Below are 26,550 nucleotides of genomic sequence, written 5' to 3'. Positions count from 1 at the left end.
TAGTAAAGATATAAATTTCTGTTACAACCAAATCTGCAGGCTGGAAACACAGACCAACAGCCTAGATAAATGCCAAAATATTCATATCTCCCTCATTTTACATCCAATTTAGCTCAAACCAGTCCCAAACCCACCGTACAACATATGCAATGCTAACCAATCAAAACAACACCCCCAAAAGACCCTTATTTATTTTGCACGCATCCCAATGCAAGGCAGAAACCCACGCCTAGACTAGGAATTTCGATTTTGCATAATTAATTCAAAACTCAAACAAACGTGCTAAAAACTTACAAACTTGTTTGCCAGTGCTGGGAAGGAAGATAGGATCGATACCCATAACTGTCAAACGCTCCAGCAGAGAGATGTGAGCAAAAATATGCTTCAGCCACAGGCAAAACCAGCAAGTACATAATCGTTGCAACACCAAGATGTCAATGGCAAAGCTTTGAAAACGGTAGAGGAATACAAGGCACAACTAGGTACTGTATTTCAAGTACGAAACCGGGTAGCACTAGGGAGACGCACTCCGAAGCCTCAAGTTCTGTCGCCAATCCGACAGCATAACATTACAGATTTTCAAGATGATCCAAATGGGAACCCAAGCCTCATATTTATAACTTCATTCTTCAAATTCAAATGACACCCCTCCAAATTCCACGCTTGCATTTGAATTTCATTCCACTTTCATGTGGACCCAAGTGTAGCACCCATTCTTCTAAGTCAAAAGTCACGCCCAAGAAAGGGGAGGACCCACGTTAAACACTTAGGCACATATTAGCGATGCAAAGTGAAATAATATCCCTTCTAAAATATTTCACATTCCATAAAATAACTGAATTTCGCCCAAACTTAAGATTAAATAGGCATTAATCCCAAATTTAATAAACCAGTAGCCAATAAATAGATTAATTAAATATTAACCTTAGGATAAGGAAATAATATTTAATTATGTTGCAAATGTCTCCCGCACTGATTATTATCACCACCAAGATGAAACTGAGCCCAGACGATCACAGACTGCTGCAGAATTCAGACCCCTATCTACTGCCAAAAATAGAAATGTGCCACCCAGCCACTTACTAAAAATAGTAAGTCAAGAATTAATGCTCAGAAAAATATGATCATCGCGTCCAGAGGCAAAGCAAGGAGTGCTCAGTAGGACAGTGGCACCAGAATGGTCATTCCCTGACTTACTAAAAATAGTAAGTCCTCTTTTCATCGATGCTAGACCTTGATTACTCATTCCACCTAGCCTACGGGTCTCAGGAATAGGCTAATGGACCACTGAAAGAACATCAATGAGAAGGGGACATTACAGAAAGCCACTGAAATTAAATGCGGAGTTTTGCATCATGACTTGATTTCGTTTAATTCTTCACCATTGTTTACTTCACAACAGATAATTTTTTTAATTATGCAGCTATGAAAATCTGAATGCTCTGAATTTTCCAGTTTATCCTTCAAATATTTTTTGTTTGCTTGTAAATCCGAATTTTCGGTTTTTAAGGTAGGATGCAATGTTTCTTTCTTTGAAACTTTTGAAGTTTTGTTATCATTGCCAAATCTTGATTATATTGTGTAAATTTATAGATATTGCACATATCTTTTCTCTTTTGTACAAACATTGAATAAATCAGTTGGGCGCTTATTAGAATAGCGAAGAGACTTTGCCGCAGTTGCTGTTGCAAATTCAGATTTGTCTGATTGACAATTCTATTTGTCATAGTTATTGAAGATGGGGGCTAGTACTTTTTATGAGATATGGGGACAGGACTGTATGCCATTTTCAAAAAAAAGTTAGAAAAGGGTACTTGGAGATGGCAAAAAAAAAAATATATAATTTTAATTGAGACAAAAAAATTATACAATGGATATACAACTTTAAAGAATGTAAAATGCTGAAATGCTTAATAGTTAAAACACACACACACACACATTTCAAAGTAGTGAAATATATGTCAACAAAAGAAAAGATTAATTTTATTGATATCGGGTAATCATCATCATGGTATAAAAGATCAAATTTTAAACCATAATCACTTGGAGACAGTAGACATACCAGCAAGGAAATACCATTATTTGAAAAACATGGCACGGGGGTTATTAGAGATGACCATATTTAAAATCAATTGATAAAACTTTAATGCATGTACACATATTAAGTCTTCTTATTGTTTCTCTTAATACTAGTTTGGGATTTGATAAGAAAGTTTACAAAATCTTGCAAATTTTTATACAAAAAATAGAAAAATACAAGTCTATTAATATACTTTTTTAGTTCTTTTAGCTTTTGTTGACCACAAATCGGCACTTTGGGAAAACCCACTATAATTTTATATGATACATTTGAGAAAACTCATTAGGAAGTTTCCCTATTTTCAATGGATGCTTCTAGGAGACATATGGAGATGCAGGGAAGCTTCATCCAAAGTCTCCTGATGTATGAATACCTTCCCTTATGGATCTACAAGATGTGGATGCATTTCTGATATGGGAGACAAGTACCAAAAGTCAGGGTGTTAGTCTCTTGGTAACTATGCTATTTTTTAATGGTTTTTGGTACTTATTGTGAGGCTCAACTCAAAACCCTTGTAAGTTCTCCTATTTGGCCAACGATCCTATCTAGTTGTGGCTTAATTTTGCATTTGAATCTTATCTTATTTGAAACAGACCAAGAAGACATAGCCAGCCATCTTTGAAGGTGTATTTGAGACAAGAGAGGAACCTTACTCATTTCCAAGTGATAGCTGCCATTCTGAAGGAAGAAGAGGATAGATAGGATGATCTGAACAGTGCAATCATGAAAAATTACAATTTTGACAACAAGCACAACCAACAGTTCAAATGGTTTGACCTGCTCTATGAAATTTTTTTCTATCCATTTCAGTCAAGAAGAAGTTGGTATGCTAGCTATCCTTTCTTTGAATTCCAAGAGAAAGTTGGCTTCAAAACAACTTCAATAGAAAGGACTTCATCATCAAAATAAAAAAATTCTCATGCCACTTCTATAAAATCAATTATGGCAGTTAAAGGGGCTTTTGTATTAGCAAAGCACTGATACTTTTTGGAATTCCTGTTCCTTCTCTTTGAACGATCGACTCTAGGGCCCAACAAGATTACTTTGGCTCAAGAAAGAACTTTTGTAAGTTAAAGGGATATGGGCTCAACTTCATTATTGCAGGTGGATTTCGTTGTGTCCTCCATGAAGACATCTTTGAAGGTTTTTGTTGAAACACTGACTGAGGCTGTTGGTGACTAGTTTGAGCATCTCCATAATAGGTTCTAGCTAACTGGAATACAAAGAAATCTATGGTGGTTTTTGAGTTTACTAGAAGTCACCAAGTGATTTGGCAACTTGAGTACGATATGTGACTACAAGCAAGAGTTTATAATGACTATTGAATAGTGGTTGAAGCCAGTTTGAAAGGGTATCTATCATTTGGACTAGTTAGTAGTTGTATAAGCAAGACTTTTTGTTCAGAAAAAAATTGAAATCAATTACTTAACTGTGTTATGATTTGATTTTCTGCTATCTTTATTTGGCAATTCCTTATATTTCTTTCCTGTTTCATTTTTTGGAAGTCTCAGATATGTGATTTGCAATTTATTGCTGAAGTAGCTAAAATATATATGATATAGTTATTTCACCAACCTAAGGTGATTATGTATATTATTTCATAGTCACTTATAATGATTAAACCAAGCCTAACTAAAATATATATAACGTGATTGTTTTCACCAACTTAAGGTGATGACATATGTTATTTCATAGTCACAATAATAGACTAGCAATTTTTTTATGTTAGAGCTACAAATGCTTGTTTGCTAGGATGCTCATCTGTCAGCTACATCCAGAGTCTAATATGGTGTTAAATATCTCCTACAATTGTGAACAGGCAGACTTGAGCAAACCAGAGACGATTCCAGCGACATTAGTTGGTATTCATACACTGATTGATTGTGCCACTGGCCGACCTGAAGAACCAATTCGAACTGTAAGTATTGGGAGTGCTAATGTTTGTGTGCTTTCTTTTCAGAGAAGTGTAAGGCTAAAATTTAGTTAGTAATACATTATCTAATCTTTTCCTTCATTGTTGAAATTTTCTTTCATAAGTAATCTAGTAACTAGATACAGTTCAAAGAATTCAAAGCATCGTGTCCCTATCTAAAATGCAAAACCAAAAGGTTACCTCATAATCATCCTCTTTTATCAAGAACAACCTCTCTTTCTAAATTTCATGAACAGGTCACAACCTTATTGAGGTATTTTTAGAGATTACACATTTTATTAATATAAATTTAGCATCAGTTTTTTTTTTTCTTTTTTATAGATTGGGTAGTTGGGGGTTTGATTGGGTCCCCCACCCTTGACAATACCTAGAGACAATATAACTATCCCAGTCCCTTTTTAATATGAGATCGTAAAATCCTTTGGCAAGAAGATTTTTTTTTTTGATTTTGCTTGTTTATTAACCAAAGAAACGGGACTCGGACTCGGCTCAGACTTGGCAAGGCCGAATTGGACTCGGACTCTGGACTCGGCGTCAGACTCAGCTCCAGACTCGGCTGGACTCGGGAAAGTGAAAAACTCAAGAAATTTAGAGATTTTTAAAGATTTAAAACTTGTTTCAGACACCCTTTATTGAATACACCTTAAAGACACAATAACATCATCAAAATCGGCTCATTTGATTACATACACAAGTATACATCAAGCATAAACGCAAATTGTAGCTGAAGAAAATAACAAACATAGATATATAAATATTGTCAAATGTATACAATAGTACAAAACTCATGGAATAAAAAATACATGTCATCATATGATCATCATCAAATGTTTCATACAAATACCAAAGGTAAATACAACTACAAGCCTATGGCTTAGAGGAGCCTGCACGACAGCACCCTCCGGCCCCGACCCCTTGCAAAGGCGTCTAAGGTAGGTACTGGATGATTGGACAGCCATGGCCGCTCCCCGTGACACCATGCCATTCTCACCAACATCAGGAACATCCGTGTCACTATCTGCCTCTGAATCTCCAGTCTGTGCTCGTGCTCTCCGCTCCTCCTCTGCCATGGCTATAGTCTCAGCCTCTATATCTACCTGGTCGATCCAATCAGAGTCAGACTCGGAGGTTAAATTTTCCCTACTTCTATTGATGCAGTTTCCCCCCATAATTTTTGACGGGGGTTTGGGGGCAGTGCCCCCAAGGTGGGGTCAAGGGGCATCGCCCCTTGCGGGGTCAAGGGGCAGTGCCCCGCGAGGCCAAAAAAAACTTATTATTTAATAAAGGCGTCGGGTGTTATTTTTCTATTGGCTGACATGTTGTAACCCTAATTTTTCTCATTCTCAGGCGGAGGTTGTAGTGAACAAAGACGAGACCATTCATTTAAAAAAACTTTTTAAAATGTTTTTTTTTTGTCATTTTACTTAACCTAGGCAGTAGCTGAGTTTGGGGCTCAAGACAAACTCGCCAACTCGGCGAGTCTGGCGATTTTACTCTCTAGACTCAAACGAGTCCGAGTCCGAGTCTGAGCCCCTAGGACTCACCGAGCATGACTCGTACTCGGACTCGCCGAGTACGGGCGAGTTTGGGCGATTCCCGTTTCTCTGCTATTAACTATTGTTGTCCAATCCTCTTTCATACGAGATACATACTCTGAATCTTATTCCTCCGAATCTTACTATCCTCCAAAGTGAAGAGCACACAGTTATACTGAGTTGGGGGGTGGGGGGGGCGTGAATTAGTATAACAATGTGTTTTACCAATTTAAACTTTTATCAACAATGATAATATTATTCACTAGATTCCAACAACCATGTACATAGTAAAAACACAATAACATAATGTTTTACGTGGAAACCCAAATGGGAGAAAACCATGGCAAATTAATGCTTTTATATAATTGTTCTTTTACAATGTTTGTAGGCACCGACCTACTAGAAGCACCAACCCCTAAGTTTGTTTGTGAGCACCAACCCACTGGAAGCACCAACTCCCACAATTGAGCACCAACTCAGCAAGAGACACCAATCTCTTTTCTATGAGGCACCAACCGCCAAATCAGAACTAGATTCCACCTTGCTAGTTGCTTCTTCAACAGATGATGGACATTACGGTCTTTTCAAATCTGCATATATCCCTTTTCACAACTGCATATACTTTCCTTCACACACACACACACACACATACATATATATACATATGTATATAGATCTGCATAATCTTCTTTTATTTTCTGTCTCTTGAACTCTCTTTCAACTCTACATAGATACGTTCATATGTTTGCTAGTGTATATGAAACATCTTTTTCACTCAATACTTATACTATTCTACACTTTAAGTTCAATCTCTATATATATCTTTTCTTCTACTCTTTTATGAAGGGATACATCCCTTAAGATTGCCTCTAAAACAAGTCCCACCCTTTGCACATGCTAATCACTACCTTTTGTTTATTGATGTTTAAGAACTCATTGGTTTGCTTTATATTTTATTGTTTACAATAAATAATCTGAATTGTTGCCTTAATCATATTGATTGCTTTTTAATATGAAACAATTTCTGCGTCATTGTCCATGTATGTTCATGCTTGCTGGCTTTATAGGATGTAGTAATCACTACTCCTATATAATCCTTATTCTTGTCTCCAATCGCTACCCATTGTAACCACTGTTCTTTAAATGATATCAATCGCTGCATTTGTTTAATACATTTGATCATTAATTGCTGTTTGTTTGCTATTAATATAGACAATTCTCATCTTATTAATATTATTGCTACCTTGGTAAATAGTATTTTCTTCTTAAATGAATAATCGCAACTCTTCAATCTTAAACCATTTGTTTCTCTAATTGCATCTTTTGGACAAGTTAATTAAATCACTTAATTTTGAATGGTTAACTGTCTTTGTATCATTTTTCTTAAGAAGTCCATTGTTGAACCTCCACAAACAACAGCACCAATATGCTCATGCCTTCTCTTTAATAAGTTGGCCATATTATATGCTGATTTTATGTTGCTGCTGCCAAACACCAGTTCACAGCAGATATTATATCACCTAGTATGAATATTAACTTCGGATGAGATTATACTTTTGAACCACCACTTTATCTCCGTGCTTGTTATATCACTCCAAAACAGAATCTATTAAATGTGATGAACACTTGTTTGCAGAATACATCTTCAGGAAGTTTCAACTGCTCTTTCACAAGAATTTCTATTGTATTTCCTTCACCAAGCATGGCTATGCATCCAATTGTTGTTTCCATTCTTCATAGAATGTTATTGCTGCTCTTAATAACTTTTTATTACAAGCTGAGCACTCATTAGCAAGTCTTCTCATCATCGAACTAAAATGCTTTTATTCTGTGCATAATTTTTGTGTATGAATTGTATAGGCTCAAAACAATAGATGCTTATTGATTAATCTCCAAAGGAAGTCTGTCAAATCAGACTTTATTTTAATCTGTTTTTTATCTCCTTTATCAAGAAGTTTTCCATATCAATGTTTAAATCTTTAATTTAAACATTATCTTATCTTTAGTTACTACTTTCTCTGTATTTGTTATAGCTGCATGGAGTTCCTTACAATCACTGTCTTGTATGCATCTTAGGTTAATATGATGTCTTTGTCTTGAAGTCTTTTTTATCTCTATGAACTCATCTAGTCACCATTCTTTAATAAATTCGCTGCCTTATAATGTAAGTCACAGTCATAGCTTGTTTCCTCACCTTTGACATTGATGATAGTCTTATACATAACATTGTCTTCTTACCTTTGACATAAATAACACAGGTTACTCCTTTGACATCAATGACAATAATTCCAACACAAAGGATATTGCTCAGGAAAAGAGCTCAGTGCCAACATTTGAAATAGTTCAGAACATCCTGTGTCATAGGCTGAAGATATGGCCATGAGCTTGTGTTCATCTTCCCTCAGCAATTCAGAACAAAATATTTTGCTCTCTCGCTGAACCTTCAAAGGTATCAGCATTCTTTCTCCTTGTGCAGAAAGAGGGATAGCAGTGTCTAGTCCTGCACACTGGACTAAGGCACAACTTTATTCACTTCAGTGGAACCTACCAGTGGCTTCACCTTCCACCTTTCTTCAATGTCAGCCATTTCATTTGTTAGGCTTTGGTACGGCAACAAAGCCCTTCCTCATCACAACTGTTTTTAAAGATAATTGAGCATCAATGTTATAGTAACTTGAATTGCAAATGTTTGGGTATCTTCCAATTTTTTCTAAATAGTTTATGGCTGTGGACAAATAATAAATACTGTATTTGTACTTAATTTTCTAGAGATTGGGATGATTAGACTGATGAAACTCAAAATCTAAAAACATGTGCATGCGACATTTCAAGAAATTTCTACAAACTTAAAAAATAATGGAGAGGTGGTAAGAGTCCTTTGCGACGGAGGAAGTAATCATGAAACATAGAATCCAAATATTAGGAACTGATCTCCCTCATCAGCTTTAATCCTTCCCAATGTTCTAAAGAATTTGTCATTTCAAAATTGTTTTCAAAATCAGCAGCTTGGTTTGCTAAAAAATCTGCTAGTGTATTTGCTTCTCTATAATAATGCTAAATAGAGACAATTTTGAAAAAATCCAGAATATTCTATGCTTGACTTCAAATGTATTAGTCTTCCTAATTGGAGAGGTTCTTTTCTTGATGGCATTAATAACTATTATGGAATCCATATCAATACAGATTTCATTTGTATGGCAAAGAGAAGTAATTTGAAGTCAGAAAAATCAAAGCATGGGATTCAACTTCATTGTTTGTGCTATCCAAATACTTCTTATAGGCTGACAAAACCAATTCACTAAATCATTTCTAATGACACAACCTTCCCTAGAGGGAATGAGATTACCTTGGATACCCTGTCAAATTTAATTTTGGCCTGGCTCGGTGAGGGAGGACACCATTTGTCCATCTCTTGGCAAAAAAGCAGGGATATCTTTGAGTACCCCATTAATTAGGGAGAGCTTAAGAAAAAACTAGGACTTAACTAAAGTTGCATCCTAGGGAATAATATTCTTTCCCTTAATCAAAGAAAAATTAGCTTGGGATTGAACAACTCCTGAAATAGCCACTTTGAGGTTGGAAATCACCTCTTCAATAGTGAGAGCGTTATTAAAAAGAAATCTTCAATTTTCTCCTTCCAAGCATGCTGAACTAACATGGAAGGGCTTGGAAGCTAGATGCTAGAAAAGATTGCATTGGATTTCAAAATAGGATAGGTGCAGAATAATTTCGACAAAGTATCTGCTAGACCTATAAGCTAATTTAACTTGGCACATAGCCATTTGACCAAGAGTAGATATAGTGGATGAGAACATGTCCCACACTTTCTTCCACATTAAGTTACAAACTTACAATAGACAACAAGAGGGACTTGAAGCTGTACTTCAGAAGCATGCCTTGGGTTATAATTTTGCCATGGGCAGCCATCCATGCAAAAGAACCAACCTTAGGGAGACATGCCTTGTTCCATAAGATTGTAGATGGCCAAGGCTGCTTCTTGGAGGAGTGATTTGTCAATAAGATGTATCCAAGATTTGACAAATAAGATCCCAATTTTGAACCTGTTTAACAAATAAATAAATTCTTGATGATACTGAACCTTCCTACTAATAAGGGATGGAAGTTCTAAGTTCCACTTTCTACTCTTCTGGGAAGGGAAGATTTGAAAAATATTTCCAGCCACAGAAACCCATTTGAATATTGCATATCCAATAGGCACAAAGTTTGTAGCCCCACAAAGTTGTGGCACCCACCTAGTCTCTCCGAGAGAGGGAGTGTCAGACAAAGGGATCAAACATTCCAAGAATTGAGCAAGAAGTCCTCCAATCTTCCAATCCTAATCTCCCAAGTGAGATGATCTATTATCACTGGATTTGAAGCAAGCTTAAAATTCAAAACATGATGTAATTGTTTTGGTTAGTTGGCAACCGAGGGGTGGTCGTTGCGGTGCGACGGTTGGCGCTCGCACCCCCTCGGTATCTTTATATACTTCGGAATGTAACTTGTAACGAGGAGGAGGAATGGAATAACATCTCTTATATTACATCTGATACAACTCTTCTTCCTCACTTCGAAGGAAAGGTACGCAATATATAATACCCGAAGAGGTGCGACCAACCGTCGCGTCCAACTGCCCTTTGGGACGACTAACTGACTGACTGCCGTAACTCATTATTACCGACGACAACATAAACATAATATAATGATTATTCCCGGCAACATCATCAAACAGTGAAATGAGGAATTGCTGATCTTTTTCTAGCTGCTATTAGTAGAATGATTATATACTGTCCTAGAAGTGAGTTGATTGTGCAAGAATGAAATAAAAATACATCCAATTGAACAAACACACATGGTAGTTAGACTTTTACCTTGGAAACCTCTTAAGAGAGGTATAACCAGCTGGTAGCAAACAAACATCACATCTAACTGAATGTATTAGATAGAAAACAAATTACAAAAATCTTGTGAATCTTTACTCACTGCCAAGCTGCTGCTTCAACGACTGAAATCCCCTTTGTCCAATTACAGACAATTGAAATCTATAGTCTCCAAACCCTGCGAATGTCCTCCTCGTACACATAAAAAGTATTCTGGAAGCCTTTGCTATGCACTAGAAGCATCTATTCATGATCTAGAATGTCAAAATTTATAACTATTTGTTTCCCATACATCATCCGTGCATCATGACAAAATTGTCATTTTCCTTGTTCCGGTAGGTATCTAATTACCAAGGCGATTATGAAACCGCCATGGCAGTTACAAAACCACTGATTTTTCCAAATTGGCAGATTTGCAATCCCTACCTATACATAATTGGTGCTTTTTCCAATGATAAAAAAATAAGTACTTAGATAATTTCAATCTCTTGGAAAATCTTTAGTCATTGTTGTAGACATCTTCCTAGATCCTTGTGGATCTTACCTCCCTTCATAGAGAGGCTTTTTGTCCCACAAAAACTCAATGAGACACTAAGTGAGAAAACAGTTCCCCCACTTTCTCCTTGGAGTACCAATGGGCTTGCTTCACCATTTCTTCTTTGAGATCCACTTGCCAAGACTCTTGGACTCCACTTCTATTATCTCTTACCTTTTTATGCAGCACCACAACCTGTACAAGATTCACCTTCTTGTCATATACCAAGTCATCTTGTGATAGTAGTATTGGATATTCTTCTTAATTCAACATATAGGGTGTTGGTGCTCAAAGCTATAGGCCCTCTCCTCTAGCACCATTACTGAAAATGAGACAATGGGAGCAAGGTATCTCAACCAAAAATAATGACATGTCAACAAGGAGAGAGAAGCTTTAGACCAATGCATAGGATTAGGGAATATCCTCTTCTTCTTCAAGCTCTACAAAACCCATGAGGATTATTAGCAGCAACAACAAACCTATTATGAAAGCTTGAAGCTGGTTCACTATGCCACCTTCTGAAGTACTCTAAATCTTGGGCAAATGAGGCCGGATCACTAACATGTGTATCTACCTGTTGACGTGTATTTCATACACAATCATACACAGAATAAAATACCGACAGGCATCTTATCCTCTCTTGAGAAAATAGTCTCTAACTGCTGAAGATCTGCAAAAAGGATCAGTTAGATGGACTCCAAGGTTCTTTTAGTGGGGTCTCCACGTGTGGACAAGCTTTTTAGTGGTATGATGTGATTTGCTGTTTCCTTCAAGGCTTCTTACGGATTCAATGGTTCGAAGATTTCACTAATCTAAAAGGAACTTTCAAAAAAAAATGGAAAAAGGACATGGTTTAAGAAAGTCTAATCTAGCCTAACCCTATGAACGACTTAGCATGAATGAGATTTGGCAAGACTCAACCAATTTCAATTTTGCCATAAGATAACAACTCAACTGAAATTAGTGCGATCTTCTAAGGTAATAATGGTGTTCAATGCATCAAAGACCAAGGACACTACTACGAAGGTACATATCCTAGATGCGAAAATGCTTGAAGGTTAAGGACTCAAAGTGTTTTCCAGTCGACCACGCAAGGCGTTCCTACAATCAGCAAGAAGCTAGTGGTTTGGATTGCGAATCCTACCAAATATCAAATTTCACACTTAGTCTTTCAAATTAACAAACTACCTTGATTGAGCGTGATTCAAGTACATCCAACAACCATGAAGATAACTCAAGAAACTTGCAACAAAACACCATAACTTCAATATTTTATTGATTTCCAAGTCATCATATACAACAATTGCTTGAACTTCTCTCTTCAAGACTCAATCTTGCTACAAAATAAAAATTGCTTACACTTCTAATCTCTCTATTTCACTATTTTTCTATTCTTCTCTTACTCTATTCTATCTATTTTTTATAATGAAAAATGGGGGTATAAATAGCATCCCCAGTTACAATGAAAGGTCCAGATTGAAAGTAAATCAATGGACAAGATCATGACATCTAAACCCTAATTAGGGTTTGTTACAAATGACCTCCTTTTTACTGAACAACATTAAATACATAGCCAAATATTAAATTTGGCACAAAAATCTAGGAGGTATCAACCAATGAGAAATGAGATGTCATGTCATCTGTAACAACCTTTCATCTAGAATCTTATTCCCTTTCCAATTCTCTTTCTTAGCATATGCAATGAATTTTGCCACGATTCCTTCGATTTCTGTGCTTGGAATCTCGGGAAGATTCTTGATACTCTCTTCTAAGTGGATAACCTGATCAAATGCATCTAGAAGAGCTGCGTCCCAAGTAGGTTCAAGTTCCTTTGTTCTATCAATCAGGAGCATGGTGGCATACATCTGATCATACTGCTCATCTGTAACGTCTGCGTCCTTGCGAAAGATGATCGTGATTCTATCCTCAAACTCTTGTAAATCCACATCTGTCTCGACCTCGATCCTTCTGCCAAGAATGGTACGAAGTACCTCAAATACTCTGTCCTGGATCGGATTGATCACCTCCTCAACTTGACCACATCTAACACTGATGTCCTCAAAGAGAACACTCTTTATATGGAGTAAGGTTGACCACTGAAACAAACTGTGAGAATCACCTTCTAAGATCCTCTCTTGTGCTAAAATTCTTCTGGATGTGTGTCTTATAACTTTCAAGACAGGGATGACAACGTCCTTGGTATGGGCAAATGCAGCTACTGTTGCCATCAATCTGTGGATTATCTCAAGAACTTGGATAGCCTGATGGGTGATCTTCGACATCCTTGTAATAAACTCAATGGCCACCGTGTGAGATCTATCCATCCAACCACATGTACGCTGGACCATGTTCCTGAATCTTTCTGCTTCGTTGATTGATTGAAGGGGTAATGCCTGCAATGGTGATCTAACTGGATCCTGACGTCCCAAAGGTTCATTGATGTGACTGAAATATGTCCTCCATGCACCGACCTCTCTCTCAAGCTTTCTATTCTTTTCTACTTCTTCTCTAAGCTTGTCCTTCAATGCCTCAAATGTGTCGGTGGCATCATCTAGAGTCTGCTCTGCTGTGGATGGTCCCAACTCAATAGTCTGTATATGATAGTCTTCTGCTAAGATCTCACCCTCATATTTGTCTGCCGCCGGTGTAGCTATCTGCAGTTTTCTAGATCCAGTCTCATCTCGAATCATCTTGGACATTTTTGTAGCCTTCTTCTTCTCTGATGTCATATGTGAACGCCCAACAAGGCTCTCTAAATCAATTGCACTGTCCTCGTCCTCAATTACGATCACCTTAGTCAATCTTTCCTTCAACCAATCTGGGATATTTGATCTTGTCTCTTGAACTTGAATCTCTTTATGTACTACTTCTTCTTGTCTGGGAGGAGATGTTACTTCGTTATCATTATCTAAATCATAGTCTTGGAGAGATCCATCGGATGAAACATGCTGTGCCTGTTCTTCCTCCTGTCTATCATTCTGTACCATCGATTCCATGGACTCTTCCACTCGAACTGTTCTATCTTCTGGTCTGGAAGAAGTACCTGGTGTTTGATCTTTGTTGGCACCTAGCTTTTTCTTGGAAGACTCTTTCTTTTCTGATCTTTCCTTTCTCTTCGAACCTCTCGGATGGAGATCGCCTTCACTGGCACATCGAAGGTTACCTTCTCCTGAATTCCTAGGATTAGGATTGCCTTCACTAACACTGGCTCCACCTTCGGCTGGCTTTTCTTCCAAAGTAAAAGACATAGCTATGCCTTGTTCTCTCAACTTCTGATGCTGAACGTCTACCCATCTGCGAGTACAAGACAAGACTGGTGCCATCAAATCATCTAAATCCACGGCCTCGGGCTCATTCCAATTCAAACTTATTGTTTTGCTTTCTCTATCATATGAAGATTGGATGTGCCTGCCGTTGTCCTGAGCTTGGTCGGCCACTCTGTAAATCTTACATTTCCTGATGAAATCCAAAGGCAATCTAGAATGTATCTTACGTTTCACTTCAAGATCATCTAGGAGATTCATCATAAAATCTTCAATTTGGTACTCATGTCTAAATCTTCTACCGACCGTCTCCTCTAAATGTCCATGAGGATCAAAACTATTCCTCCAAGCAAAAGATGAAAAAGGATACAAGGCTAACTCCCTCTCTGCATCATCCATGGCTGAGACATTGGGACATACCTCAACTGAATTACCCAAAATAATAGGTACCTGAACTCCATTCTGATGTCTGTGTCTGAATGCCTTCACATATGCTGCCAACTGCCTTGTTACTTCAAGTAACACAATTCTGTCTGTCGGGTACCTCGGCAACATGTATGGAGGTAAAGGACATCCATACACTCTAATGTAAGTGAACTTGGGAAACTGAATGAACCAAGCACCGTACCTCTTGATTAACTCCTGGGCATCTTGAGATAATCTGTTGTGAATCCCTCCTTGCAACGTCCTGGTGATGTTCATCGTGAAAGTATCATTGATTAACTTGTAGTTCTTCCCTGGTGGATGATGCAAGTAGGTATAGGATTCACAAACTCTGACCTCGCCGGGTCCTCTTCCAATCACTCCTCTGTGAGGTAGTCCTGCGTACTCAACGCTCCTGATTAAGGCATAGATGACGTATGAACTCATGTGGAAGGACTTAGTAGCCCTGAGTCTTCTCAACTGTACGTCCAAGCAATGGCTAATTATCCTAGCCCAATGTATTGTACCCTTTCCTTGAACAATCACCTGGATGAAATAAAACATCCATTTCTCAAAATAGAAGGCATGAGGTGCTCCTGTGACTCTGTTGAGCATGGTAATCAAATCTCTGTACTCCTCCTGGAAATCAATCCTGTGTGGTGTGTTCGGTACTTTGCTCAGACGGGGACGACTCTTGAGTAGCCAGTTCTTGTTAATTATGCTTAGGCAAGCATCTGGATCATCATCGTACACTGATCTGGCTCCTTCAATGCTCTTGTATATCATGTCCCTATGCTCTGGAAGATGGAAGGCTTCACTTATGGCCTCCTCTGAAAGGTACGCCAAAGTGTTTCCCTCATTGGACACAATTGTCCTGGACTGTGGATTGTAATGACGGGCACACTCGATCATCAACTCGTGGCACTGAATAGCTGGAGGAAAACCGGCCGCCTTGATAATGCCACTCTCTATTATTCTCCGGGCGACAGGTGATGGCTTGCCGATGTAAGGGACCTCTCGGAACTTCTTCGTGCTAAAGTTCCCCAAGTTTGTATCTCCAACGTTGCTCCACTTGGACACGATCTTGGTCTCCACTTCTTCGGTCTTCTGATCTTCTTTCATGAGAGCCGAGCGACTGGTGGATGCTCCCGCCTTTGGGGTCGCCATACCTACACAACATTTCATTATAAGAAATAGATTTTGCAATAAATAACGTAAATAAGAGAGATAGATTTTAGGAAACCTCATGATAAGTCTCTAGAGTTATCATTTCCTAAAATACAACGATTGAGCTAAGAGATTAAAATTCAAAATTTGAAATATGACGATGAATGAATAAAGCAATAATAATTAAATCGCCATACCTCGATATAGAGCTAACTCTAGAATGCAAAAACAAAATTTGCCTAGGCAAAATTGAGGTATAAAGATAATCTTCAATATGATCCCCTCAAATTTGACTTCGCCACCTCTGGAGAGAATGTGATCTTCAACTATCGCCTTGGACGTGATCTTGGATGGATCTTCAAATTCGCTCTTGGTGTGGTCTTCGAATTCGCACCACCTTTGATCTTCAACGCAATTCGCACCTCTTCAAACACACTTCGCACGCCTCACATCACCTTGGGAATGTCTACGCCACCTTTGGTTTGAAGTCGCACCACCTTTGGAATGTCTAAGCGCGCCACCCTTGGTCTTCAATGCAATTCGCACCACCTTTGGAGTGTCTTCGCCACCTTGGATGAATGAAACTCGCACTACATTCGCCTCTTGTCAACTCGCATGAAGGAAGGTAAAATAATGATGTAGAAAATGATAATTCCACCCCCCTTATATAGCGCTTGCATCCTTTTACCCCTTAGGCCGACTTAATAAAAAATAAAATCATTTTTTAAATGATTTGCAATGAAATGACAAGGCCGACCCCCCTTAAATGAGCGCTCAAATCGATTTTTTTTTTTAATTAAATAATTAACTATTAATGCCTTGCGCTTTTTTAATTGCAAATTTCGATTTTTAAATAAGGCAAAAATAATTAATAAGTGTTTAACGCCACATTAAATGCCAAATAAAAGTGGATTTTTAATTTTTTAAATTGATTTAGCATTTAAAGAAAATTTGAATTGTTTAATTTGGCGCCAAAAATATGAAAATAAAGGGACGTACCTCATCGCTCTGGTCCCTTGAAGAGGGACAGGAGCGATCCATGATTTTGGTCCAGATTATTGCATTTTCAACGTTCAACTCCTTCATTTCCATGTCCCAAATCGATCACCTGGTGGTCCTTCGAATTTGATTGCCTTTCTTGTGCGAGCAAATACATCTTATGGCCATTATCGCCCTGGTCCCTTGGAGAGGGACAGGAGCGATCCTAAGTTTTTTGCTTGAAATTCTCCATTTTGGTACGATCCTTTCCTTGTATCATCTTCCAAATGTCATTTAGAACCTTGTGCGTCCATGTCCTAACGTGATTGTCAAAAAATATCATGTGTTTTGTCTAACATCGCCCTTGTCCCTTGGAGAGGGACAGGAGCGATCTCCATGTCTTCATGTTCATCTTGTATCTTTGACCTTCGAAATATCAATGCTTGTGTTCTTTTGCGCTTATTCCCATTCGCTTTTATCATGTGTTTGGATGCATTAAAGGGACCATCGCCCTTGTCCCTTGGAGAGGGACAGGAGCGATCTATGATTTCTCCTTGATCTTGGCGACTTTTAAACTTCGATCACCTTTGCAATGTCCTTCAAACGTCGTCCTTCGCACTTCCTAACCTCATTTCGCCTTGATCTTTGAAGGAACGTGAGTGTTTTGATAGTATCGCCTTGGTCCTTGTCCAAAGGACAGGAGCGATGTGGGGCCTTTACACCATTTGGCGATGTTTGGACGTTCAAAATGCATTTTTATCACCTTGTTGTCATACCATGGACCCTCCAGAACATTGCAATATATTGTCCTTACGTGAATTTTGCATGAAATGATCAATACATCTAATATCGCTCTGGTCCCTTCCTGAGGGACAGGAGCGAAGTTCATCATAATGTGCTTGTTCTTGTTTGTACCAACTTGCAATTATCTTCATTGCGTGGAATGATGTCCTTTCGACCCTCTTGGTTGCTTGAAACTTGTTTGCCTTTTGAAATTTACGCCATTATGTAGATATCGCTCTGGTCCCTTGGAGAGGGACAGGAGCGATCTAGGTCTTTAGAGTGCAAATCCTTCCATGTGATGACCTTTGCAACGTTGCGCTTGATGGAAATGCCTTGAAATGTCCTCGCCACCCTTCGTCCTGACTTGGATCGGCCTTGAACCTTGGAGGGACGACCTTGAACTTTGGAGGGACGTATCATCACCATTGTATCGCCCTGGTCCCTTGGAGAGGGACAGGAGCGATCCTTCCCTTGTGGCTTTCATCTCACTTTGCCATGCTCTAAGTTTATATTCAACGGATTCGTCCTTCTTCCCTCTATCCGCCCATGCCTTGACATTGTTTGTAATTTTGCAAAAAAAAGGCAATTATATCAAAAATCACTCTGGTCCCTTCCTGAGGGACAGGAGCGAACTAGGCATTTAACACTGGTATGGACGTCCCAAAAATCTTCAATTTATATTCAATGCGCTCATCTCATGTTTTCCCTTGTTTTTGAACGTAAACTTGCCTTGACCCTTGTCTGGATTTTGCAAAATGAAGGAAATCGCTCTGGTCCCTGGGAGAGGGACGAGAGCTACAAGGTACCTCGCCCTGGTCCCTTGGAGAGGGACAGGAGCGATTTAGTCAATATAGGTCATTTTCCTTCGTTCTTTGCATCTCAAATTATATTCATTTGGCAAAGTATCTTCCTTCGGACGTCCTCAAATCATCAAGTTATCAAAATCTTGCAAGGACAAGGTGAAATTTGAATTGTAGCTCCGGTCCTTCACTGAGGGACAGGAGCGATTTTCCTCCTGGAGGCATTTCTGTGCTCACGAAAATCTTCAATTTATATTCAATGGAAAGATCTTGTCGTTCTCCATCACTTCAAACGTAAACTTTGTCTGGACTCTGCAAGGACAATGAGATATTTGGAAATGAGCTCCCGTCCTTCACTGAGGGACAGGAGCGATTTTGCTCCTACAGGCCAAAATAACAAGATTTTTCACATTTTAACACTTCACGAGGCGAAAACAAATCAATTCCAATGCCTAGGATCAAAATTCAAAAAAGTCAAAATTTGGTCAAAATATTCAATCAGACAAAAATTCACATTGACGATCAACACTTAGACAAATTTAAGCTCTGCATGAACATTCCAATTGAAAAATTAGACCATTTTGGCGAATTCATTGCATTCAAAATTTGCATTCTAGAAAAGAAGCTCAAAAGCTCTCTCAAACGACTGGATTTTGGCTTGAAAAGGCAAAATTTAAAACCCTAAGGCTTAGCCCTAAATCCAGACAACTAACTGACTAACAAAATCCTAAAAACGAAAGCGAAAACAAGCGAAAAACAAGCAAAAAGAGGGGGTCCCCATTTGCGATGGGGCGATGTGTGAAATGGTCACAACACTACCTCATTGAAATCAGCAATAAAATCATCATGTTCGTCACTAAACACTGTTGTTGTAACTTGTTGGCACTTATAGATTTAAACTGATTGTGGGACTTCTTAGTGCCTACGTCAAGTGTGTTTATGTTGCTTACTAAATCAGCAAGCTCTTGTTTGGCTCTAAATTATTACATGGTTTTACAACAAACTTAACCCTTATAGGTGCATAACCACTTGAGCTTTCAAATGAGCCATCATAGTGAGAGTGATGTGGGCATGGAAAGCCTTTGTGCCCATGGTGCACACAATTTATCCAACCTATAGAGCAATCTATCCTTGAAGTAGAGATCCTCTTCATTCTTGGCAACTTCTTGTTCGTGTAGCTGCTTATACTTCTTCTCCATAGGCATCTTTTGTGAAAGGCTCATGTTGAGCCATCATAGTGGGAGTTGATATGGGCTTAGAAACTTTAGACCTAGATAGAGTATCAATCACAACAATAGTACTTCCTTTTTTATACATGATCACCAAATGGAACTGTTGCAAAACAAATAATCCGCATATAGTGTCTTGCTTGTTGCAACTTGCTTTGGTCTTGCAAATACTATAATGGTTGATGGTTAGTATGTAATATGCACAATAGTTTCTTTATTAAAAAAAATGTCTCCATTTTTTAATAGGTTGAACTAGTGCATATAACTCTCCATGATATCCTCTAACACCCAAACTAGAGACCTTTGAATGATAACAAATACATTTGCCAAAACATGTAAAATCTTGTACTTGAACAATTTAAATGACTTGTTGCATCCCAACAAAATTAAATGTTCATATTTTCCAAATTTCATTTGTCATCAAAATTGATCATCATTATAACTCATAAGTTAGCCAAATTGAATTTGTGGTTTTCTTAGTTGTTTGCAAGGTTATCATGTCATAGTTTTGTTTGTCAACTAATTTTTGCAAGATGATGGTGGTTGTAGCCATTCGATATGAAATAATAAAATAGGTCAAAAGGTGTTGATGGCATTAGAGAAGAAGTTAAAAAATGGCTGTCATAACTGGCACATCATTTGACAATCACTTGTCCATCAAAGACACCCACTGTGCACCCTCAATAGGGTTCAACCATGTGGAATTCCCACCTATTGCCTTGAAGTTGGCTTGAATGGCTACATCTCCATCTAGGACTATGAAATTGGCTTAAATGGCTATTATTTCAACCCAAACTCAAACCTGGCTCAAATGACTTATTATTGTACCATGGCTTGAGTAATGTTCCTCCTTGGCCAGAATGGATTGAAGTTCCACCTAGCATGAAAAAGGTATCATCTTTGAACATGGATACACTTTTGGAGTACAACTAAGCCACTAAAGATCTCCACCCAAACTTGTAAAGAAGGTTTTAGTGATTGAAATTCCCACCTCCACACACCCCCCCCCCTCCCCTCCCCTCCCCCCCTCCCACGACCCCTAACTTGAAAAACATAACAAACACACCATAATTCTACCTAGATCTTAAAAAGTGACTCGAGTAGACAAGCTTTCCGCCTGATTGAAATGGTGGCTTAAGTGGAAGAAATTTCCACCCAGTATGCTGATTTAGGCATACTTTTTCTATGGCTTGACTACTCAAATCTTCTGCCCAACATGCAATTGAAAAGTGGCATACTTTTGAAGTGATCTAACCCACATGAGTGGCAACGCCACCTAGAAGTTCTGCCTGGTTGAAACATCCAAAAGCTTAAAGCAATTTAAGGGGCAAATGCATGAGGAAGGTGCACTTAATATGCAAATGAAGTCTAGTGACAAAAATGGGCATTTGGGTCTGTTTTTTGACAGGTTCAGGTGGTTGCAGCTTCAAAAAGGTGCACCATCCTTTCTTGGAGTATCATATAACAATTTAAGGCACATAGTTCAGAAGAGTTTTCAAACAGTTATACTTGCAGTTCCACAGGTACTTATGATGGTAGCATATACAATGGATAACATATCCCTATTAGGAGACACCTAGCAGTCACAAAGCATTAGTTTAGCTTATGTTTCAGACATTTGAAGGTGGTAATCAGCTCGTTGTTCAAGCCCCTGAGCACAGCATTGAAATAAGTTTTTCAGGGTTACGGTTTGCTCAATTATTGTCTCAGCCTTGAGAAGAAAACCCTATTTTTGAGAAGTGTTAGTTTACAGCATTTTAGACAAGGAAGCAATTTTTCAAGCACGGTTCATCATAAGGCCATGCTTCTCGTCATGACCTTTGTTTACTCTTTATACACTCACACAACATAACAAATAGAGGACAATATTCTTCATACATTTATCATGTCTTTACTTTGCTTCAGCCATGGCATTATATAACAATGCTTCCACAAGTGAACCTTTCCATTGGAAATAAAACTATTTCCACTGGCTTAGCTATAAGCCTATAACTATACCTACCTGTTCTCCAATCTTAGATTGAAATTGGATCAAATAAGGTCAACTTTCTAAAATGAGAAGGTGGGGCTTGCATCAAATTACTGGGAAAACAAAGATTTTCTCTTAGTGCAAAGTTTATTTGGGGCATGTTTACCCATTCTAGGGCTGAGTGGTGTCAGCTTCTACAAATATTTGGATTCCAAAAATCCTAATAGGATACTTTGTGATGTCCCCAAATAAGGCTCCATCCAGTATTGTTAATATTAAGAAAGCTCCTTGTATTATCTTTGAGGATAGCTTACAATTCATTAGGTGTGATGTCCCCTAATAAGTGATTACGAATGTATAGAATATTAATTATCTTATATAAATTTCCCATTCACTTATATAAATAATTAATATTTATAAGACATTTTGCAATTAAATGTATTTTTGTTTAGACGTAATTAGTCTTAACTATTACGGGAATTCTCAACCAACTCTCGTCAATAAAGGATGGGCTCATGATAGGAAGGTGATTGGATTATATACAAAGCAATGATTGAAGTAGAGGTTGATAATCTGTGAGATATCAAGCGCCAATGATTGATTCGTTTCGCCAGCCAACTGGCCTATTGGAACCGAGAAGCAAGAAGAAGTCTCCAGCGTGAAGTGTTGATATTATCGTTCAGACTTACAGACTGAAGAAAGACTTTCTGGAGTTTGACAGGGAGTGCTATTTCCACATCCTCATGAAGACTACCAAATCCTAGCCGAAAGGCATGCAATTTAATTCTACTCCTCGTATGAGGGAAACCCGATATCGGGTGTAGTGTAAATACCAACTTTGAAACATTGTCGCATGAAGTAGATATCAGCACGTGAAATAGACATCGGATTTTGGGTATGAATCCGCCTTGATCATGCAGCCACGAAGGGTCCAGGGGAATTCCAGAGGAACGTAAATGGTGGAATCTCGCGGGAGTATCCCAGCCGAGGTATAGCAGAGTGGAATTAATTGGAAGTTTATCAACCATTAAACCCGATATCGGGTTAACCTTTGCTCACTTCCATGACCAGTAAAATCACAGCTGCTGTATATGCCGTGGAGAGGTATATTTCCGACGAGTGGTGCGAGGTGTACTGTGCAGAGGTGTTCTCTAGAACCAACGCATAAGTGCAGAATACATCCAGACTTTACACGTGGGTTGCACAGACAGCCACTGAAACTTCACAGGTGCATCATGATTTCACTTGAATGCTATTTAGAAATTGTCATGATTTTTACGATATCGAATACTGTCTAGAAATTGATTGTGTTCATAAACATGAAATATAATTAGAGATTGCACAGATTACAAAAAGACATTCATAGACCTTCAATGATCAGATGGTTAATTAAAATGCTATATAAACTGGAGATAAATATTTATTTGCAGTCAGACTTAGTCAGGAATTTTACATTAGGCAACAATGAAGTATTGTAGACATGAAAAAATATCTGCCAAATTAAGAGACAAAAGACAATGATAAAGGAATTGGAAAGAAGATTAAGATAATGCATGGACTCCATTATGAGAAGTGCGTAGAATTCACCATGACCAGTTTATCTATAGTGAAAAGAAGACAAATTCTATATTATTAACGAAGTAATGTAGATACCAAGAGGTTATCAATAAGGATTGATACAATGAGAGTTGATGTTTTGCATAGTGCACAATGGAAAACTCTCACACGACCACATAGTTGGGAAAGATTGGATTGTTGTGGCTTGCACAGATTTGCTGCAAATTACACAGGTAGCAATAGTCATGGTGGGAAGCTCTGAAACAGTTGGAGATCTGACCTGGAATATCCCTGTCCAAGTTCTAACACAAAACAAGCATAGAGAATTTTGTATGGTCCAGGTGTGGCAGGCCTAGGCCACTTTCATTTTAATCAGCAAACAGGACATGAATTGCTATCAAGGAAAAAGACCAATTAACTCCAGGCGTGGATCGTCTCACACCATAACCGCTGTCAAAAAAAAAAAAAGGGACATAACAGATCGCATGAACCAGTAAAGGAGTCTCCTACATAATCGCATGACAAGGAATTGCTATAAGTCGATTATCATTATCACTGTTCAAAGAAGAAGCATGATTTGTATTTGTTAAGTAACTAATAACAAACTAAATCATAATGAAGAGGCACGAATCAGTTAATTATTGAAAGAATGGGAAAGTAAGACACAACTTTTCACATCATCTCTCATCGTGGATACTTAAGGGAGATCGCAAATTCTACTCAAGGCACAAAGGGGGAGAATTAAGAAGAGGCTGCAGCAGATATATATGTCAAATACATAATCAGATTTAATAATTCTATTGGACTCAAGCAGAACTCAAAAAATATATATATTAATTCAGTAGTCTTTATAATTATCTTGCAATGTGGAAGCAGATTATAAAGGAAGGAATACCGCGTGGGGTGGGGGGTCTTTGATCTCACATAGATGTCAAAATTAAAGAATGAGGACTTCAATAGGAATTCAGAAGTATTAGTATTGGAATAAATTTGTCAAAACTGTTTTGTGGGCCCCAAACAAAAATTACTCAGATTCCTAAAAGAAAAGGATTCTCAAATGGTAATTGCATCAATTAGAAAAGGTTTTGGAGATTCCACAATTATTTTGTGTTTTTAGCAGCAGCTCCACTAAATAGAATGGGAGCCACTTGGAAGAATTTGAAAAGTCGGTAAAAGGGCAGAGAAATATGTGAGTAAAATAAAGAATATATATCTAGATAGTGGTACAGTGTGTGTTGGGGGTGGACAAATATAAACAGGAAAATTCTTCAAGGACACTAAAATATGAATAAATAAAGTAAATATAATGAAATATGTGTAATATATTAATTGAATATAGAAGATATAAAAAAGGCATGTCTTTTAGATAAAAGACATAGTTTAAGGGTATATAAGGAAGAAGTGAAAAGTATGAAAGAGGTTGTGATGTCCCCTTCTCAACGGTAAACAGCTTATTTGACCGTTAGCCTATTCCAGAGACCCGTAGGCTAGTCAGAAGTAGAAATTAGGGTTTCCTACCTCTAGGAGGATGTTTCAGCATTTTCGAAGGTTTGCATGTTGGAGTTTGTTAGTTTGAGTTCTAGATTCCTTCTGGGTTTTCAGAAAGCTTCGCAATAAGGGTTCATGCATAGCAAGCAATGGAGTTTGACTGACTTACTATTTTTAGTAAGTGGAGACAGAAGCAGCCAATTTCTTTGGGTTTTTCTGGGTTTTCTGAGAGGTCTATGATGGTATAACATGCAAATCAATCTAAAGACCTTTTCTAGACTCACTATTTTTAGTAAGTTCGGCAGCTGCTCAAAATGTGGTAAAAATCACTTTGGAAACACTTACTATTTTTAGCAGTATGCTATTTATAGTAAGTACTATTTTTGGTAGTGCTATTTTGGGCAGGGGTTCTACAGCTTAGCTCAATGGCTATTTCTGGCAGTATTATTTTTGGCAGGATCTTGTGTTCGAACTCAGATGACTATTTTCTGCAATGCAGTTCAGTACCTTGGACTCGGCTCATATTGGCAGTATTCAGTATTTGGAAGTGGAAGTATTTTTTAATAATTTATTTTTCTCTATGGCCTAGGCATAATTTGTATATGACTTCAAGGGGTCGACACGATGTTTATAATTAAATTATAACTCAAGGCAAGATGGGCGATTTTCTAAGTAAGTTTGCCTAAGTTATATTATTGTTTAGAAGTCATTGTTGGGCGCCCACTTTAAACATTATTTTATGAGTCTTATATTTATCAAAAATGGCAATTAAGGGTGAATGGGATTTGGAGGAACTTTGCTAAAGAAATAAAATGAAATGCAATGCCTAATGAGGGTGAAAAGAAAGTGGGCGCCATTTGGGATGAATTTGAATTTGAATTTGGCCTAGCAAAAGTTATAAATAAGGACATGGGGATCTCATTTTTGGTATCCATTTTCTATGATAACGAGGTGTTGTCGAAATACTGTTAGACTCTTGCTTTGAGGGATGCATACCTCCTAGTGCCTTCAGTTTCGTCCTTGAAAGATAGCGCCTAGCTGAACTTGTGACTGTTTCTCAATCAAAGGAGTAGATTGGGCTCAATGAAGATGAAGATTTTTGTGGTTTTCTGATTTTTGGAGTGCTATTAGAGTGTTTACAGGTTGTTGTTTTCCAGGGTAGCTGAAGGTATATGTTGCTCATAAGTTTCTATGTGGCTTCCTGATGGTTTTGGGTATTTGCTTGTCTTTTTTCTATGCCTTGGGCGATTCCTCATGTAAGTTTTTATTGATGATTTTGGAGTAATGAATTTTCTCTTGCAAGTCTAACTTTCTGCCTTACACGCCCTATGCTAGGAGATGCTTTGGTTTGTGTGTTATGTGGTTGTGCATTGTTAGTGCTATTTTCTCAGTTCTACCATAGTTGTTTCGTGCCTTGGGTCTTTTTCAAAGTTCCTCTAGTTTCCGGGATGGGGACGGCAGGGGACGGTGGGACGCGTTTCTAGGACGACAAATTTTTTTGCCAAATTTGGGGACGGCAAAGGGGACGGCTATATAAAATATAGGAAAAATTTAAAATATATAGGAAAATTTCAAAATTCTAAATGTTCATATGAAAACATGGATAAAGCATGCATACATACATTATATTCATATGAAAACAATAAAACATGGATATAGCATGTGTATGATACTATGAAAAGTTGAAAACATTTTAGAATGTAAATTCTAAACATACAACATTGTTAATACTCAATAGACAATATGCAATTATGCATTCATAAATCAGAATTTCAATTCATTCACATTGTCGATATGCATATCAATAGACTCGGAGGTTAAATTTTCCCTACTTCTATCGACGCAGTTTCCGCCCATATTTTTCAACGGGGGTTTGGGGGCAGCGCCCCCAAGGTGGGGTCAAGGGGCAGCGCCCCTTGCGCGCTCCCTG

The 26,550-nt window shown here is 38.1% G+C and overlaps 1 protein-coding gene across 1 annotated transcript in view; it reads left to right on the top strand.

The window, feature by feature from the left end:
- LOC131029684 (protein HIGH CHLOROPHYLL FLUORESCENCE PHENOTYPE 244, chloroplastic) overlaps window positions 1–26,550 on the top strand; it is a 205,264-nt gene that overhangs the window by 78,033 nt on the left and 100,681 nt on the right. Inside the window, exon 3 of the mRNA XM_057960272.2 lies at window positions 3,900–3,998. Coding sequence (XP_057816255.2) covers window positions 3,900–3,998 — 99 coding nt within the window. The remainder of the gene's footprint in view (window positions 1–3,899; window positions 3,999–26,550) is intronic.

This window comes from Cryptomeria japonica, chromosome 9 (genome assembly GCF_030272615.1).
Source record: "Cryptomeria japonica chromosome 9, Sugi_1.0, whole genome shotgun sequence".
NCBI lineage: Eukaryota > Viridiplantae > Streptophyta > Pinopsida > Cupressales > Cupressaceae > Cryptomeria > Cryptomeria japonica.
Note: the sequence above shows the minus strand (reverse complement) of the source record. Positions and strands in the feature narration are given on the sequence as shown.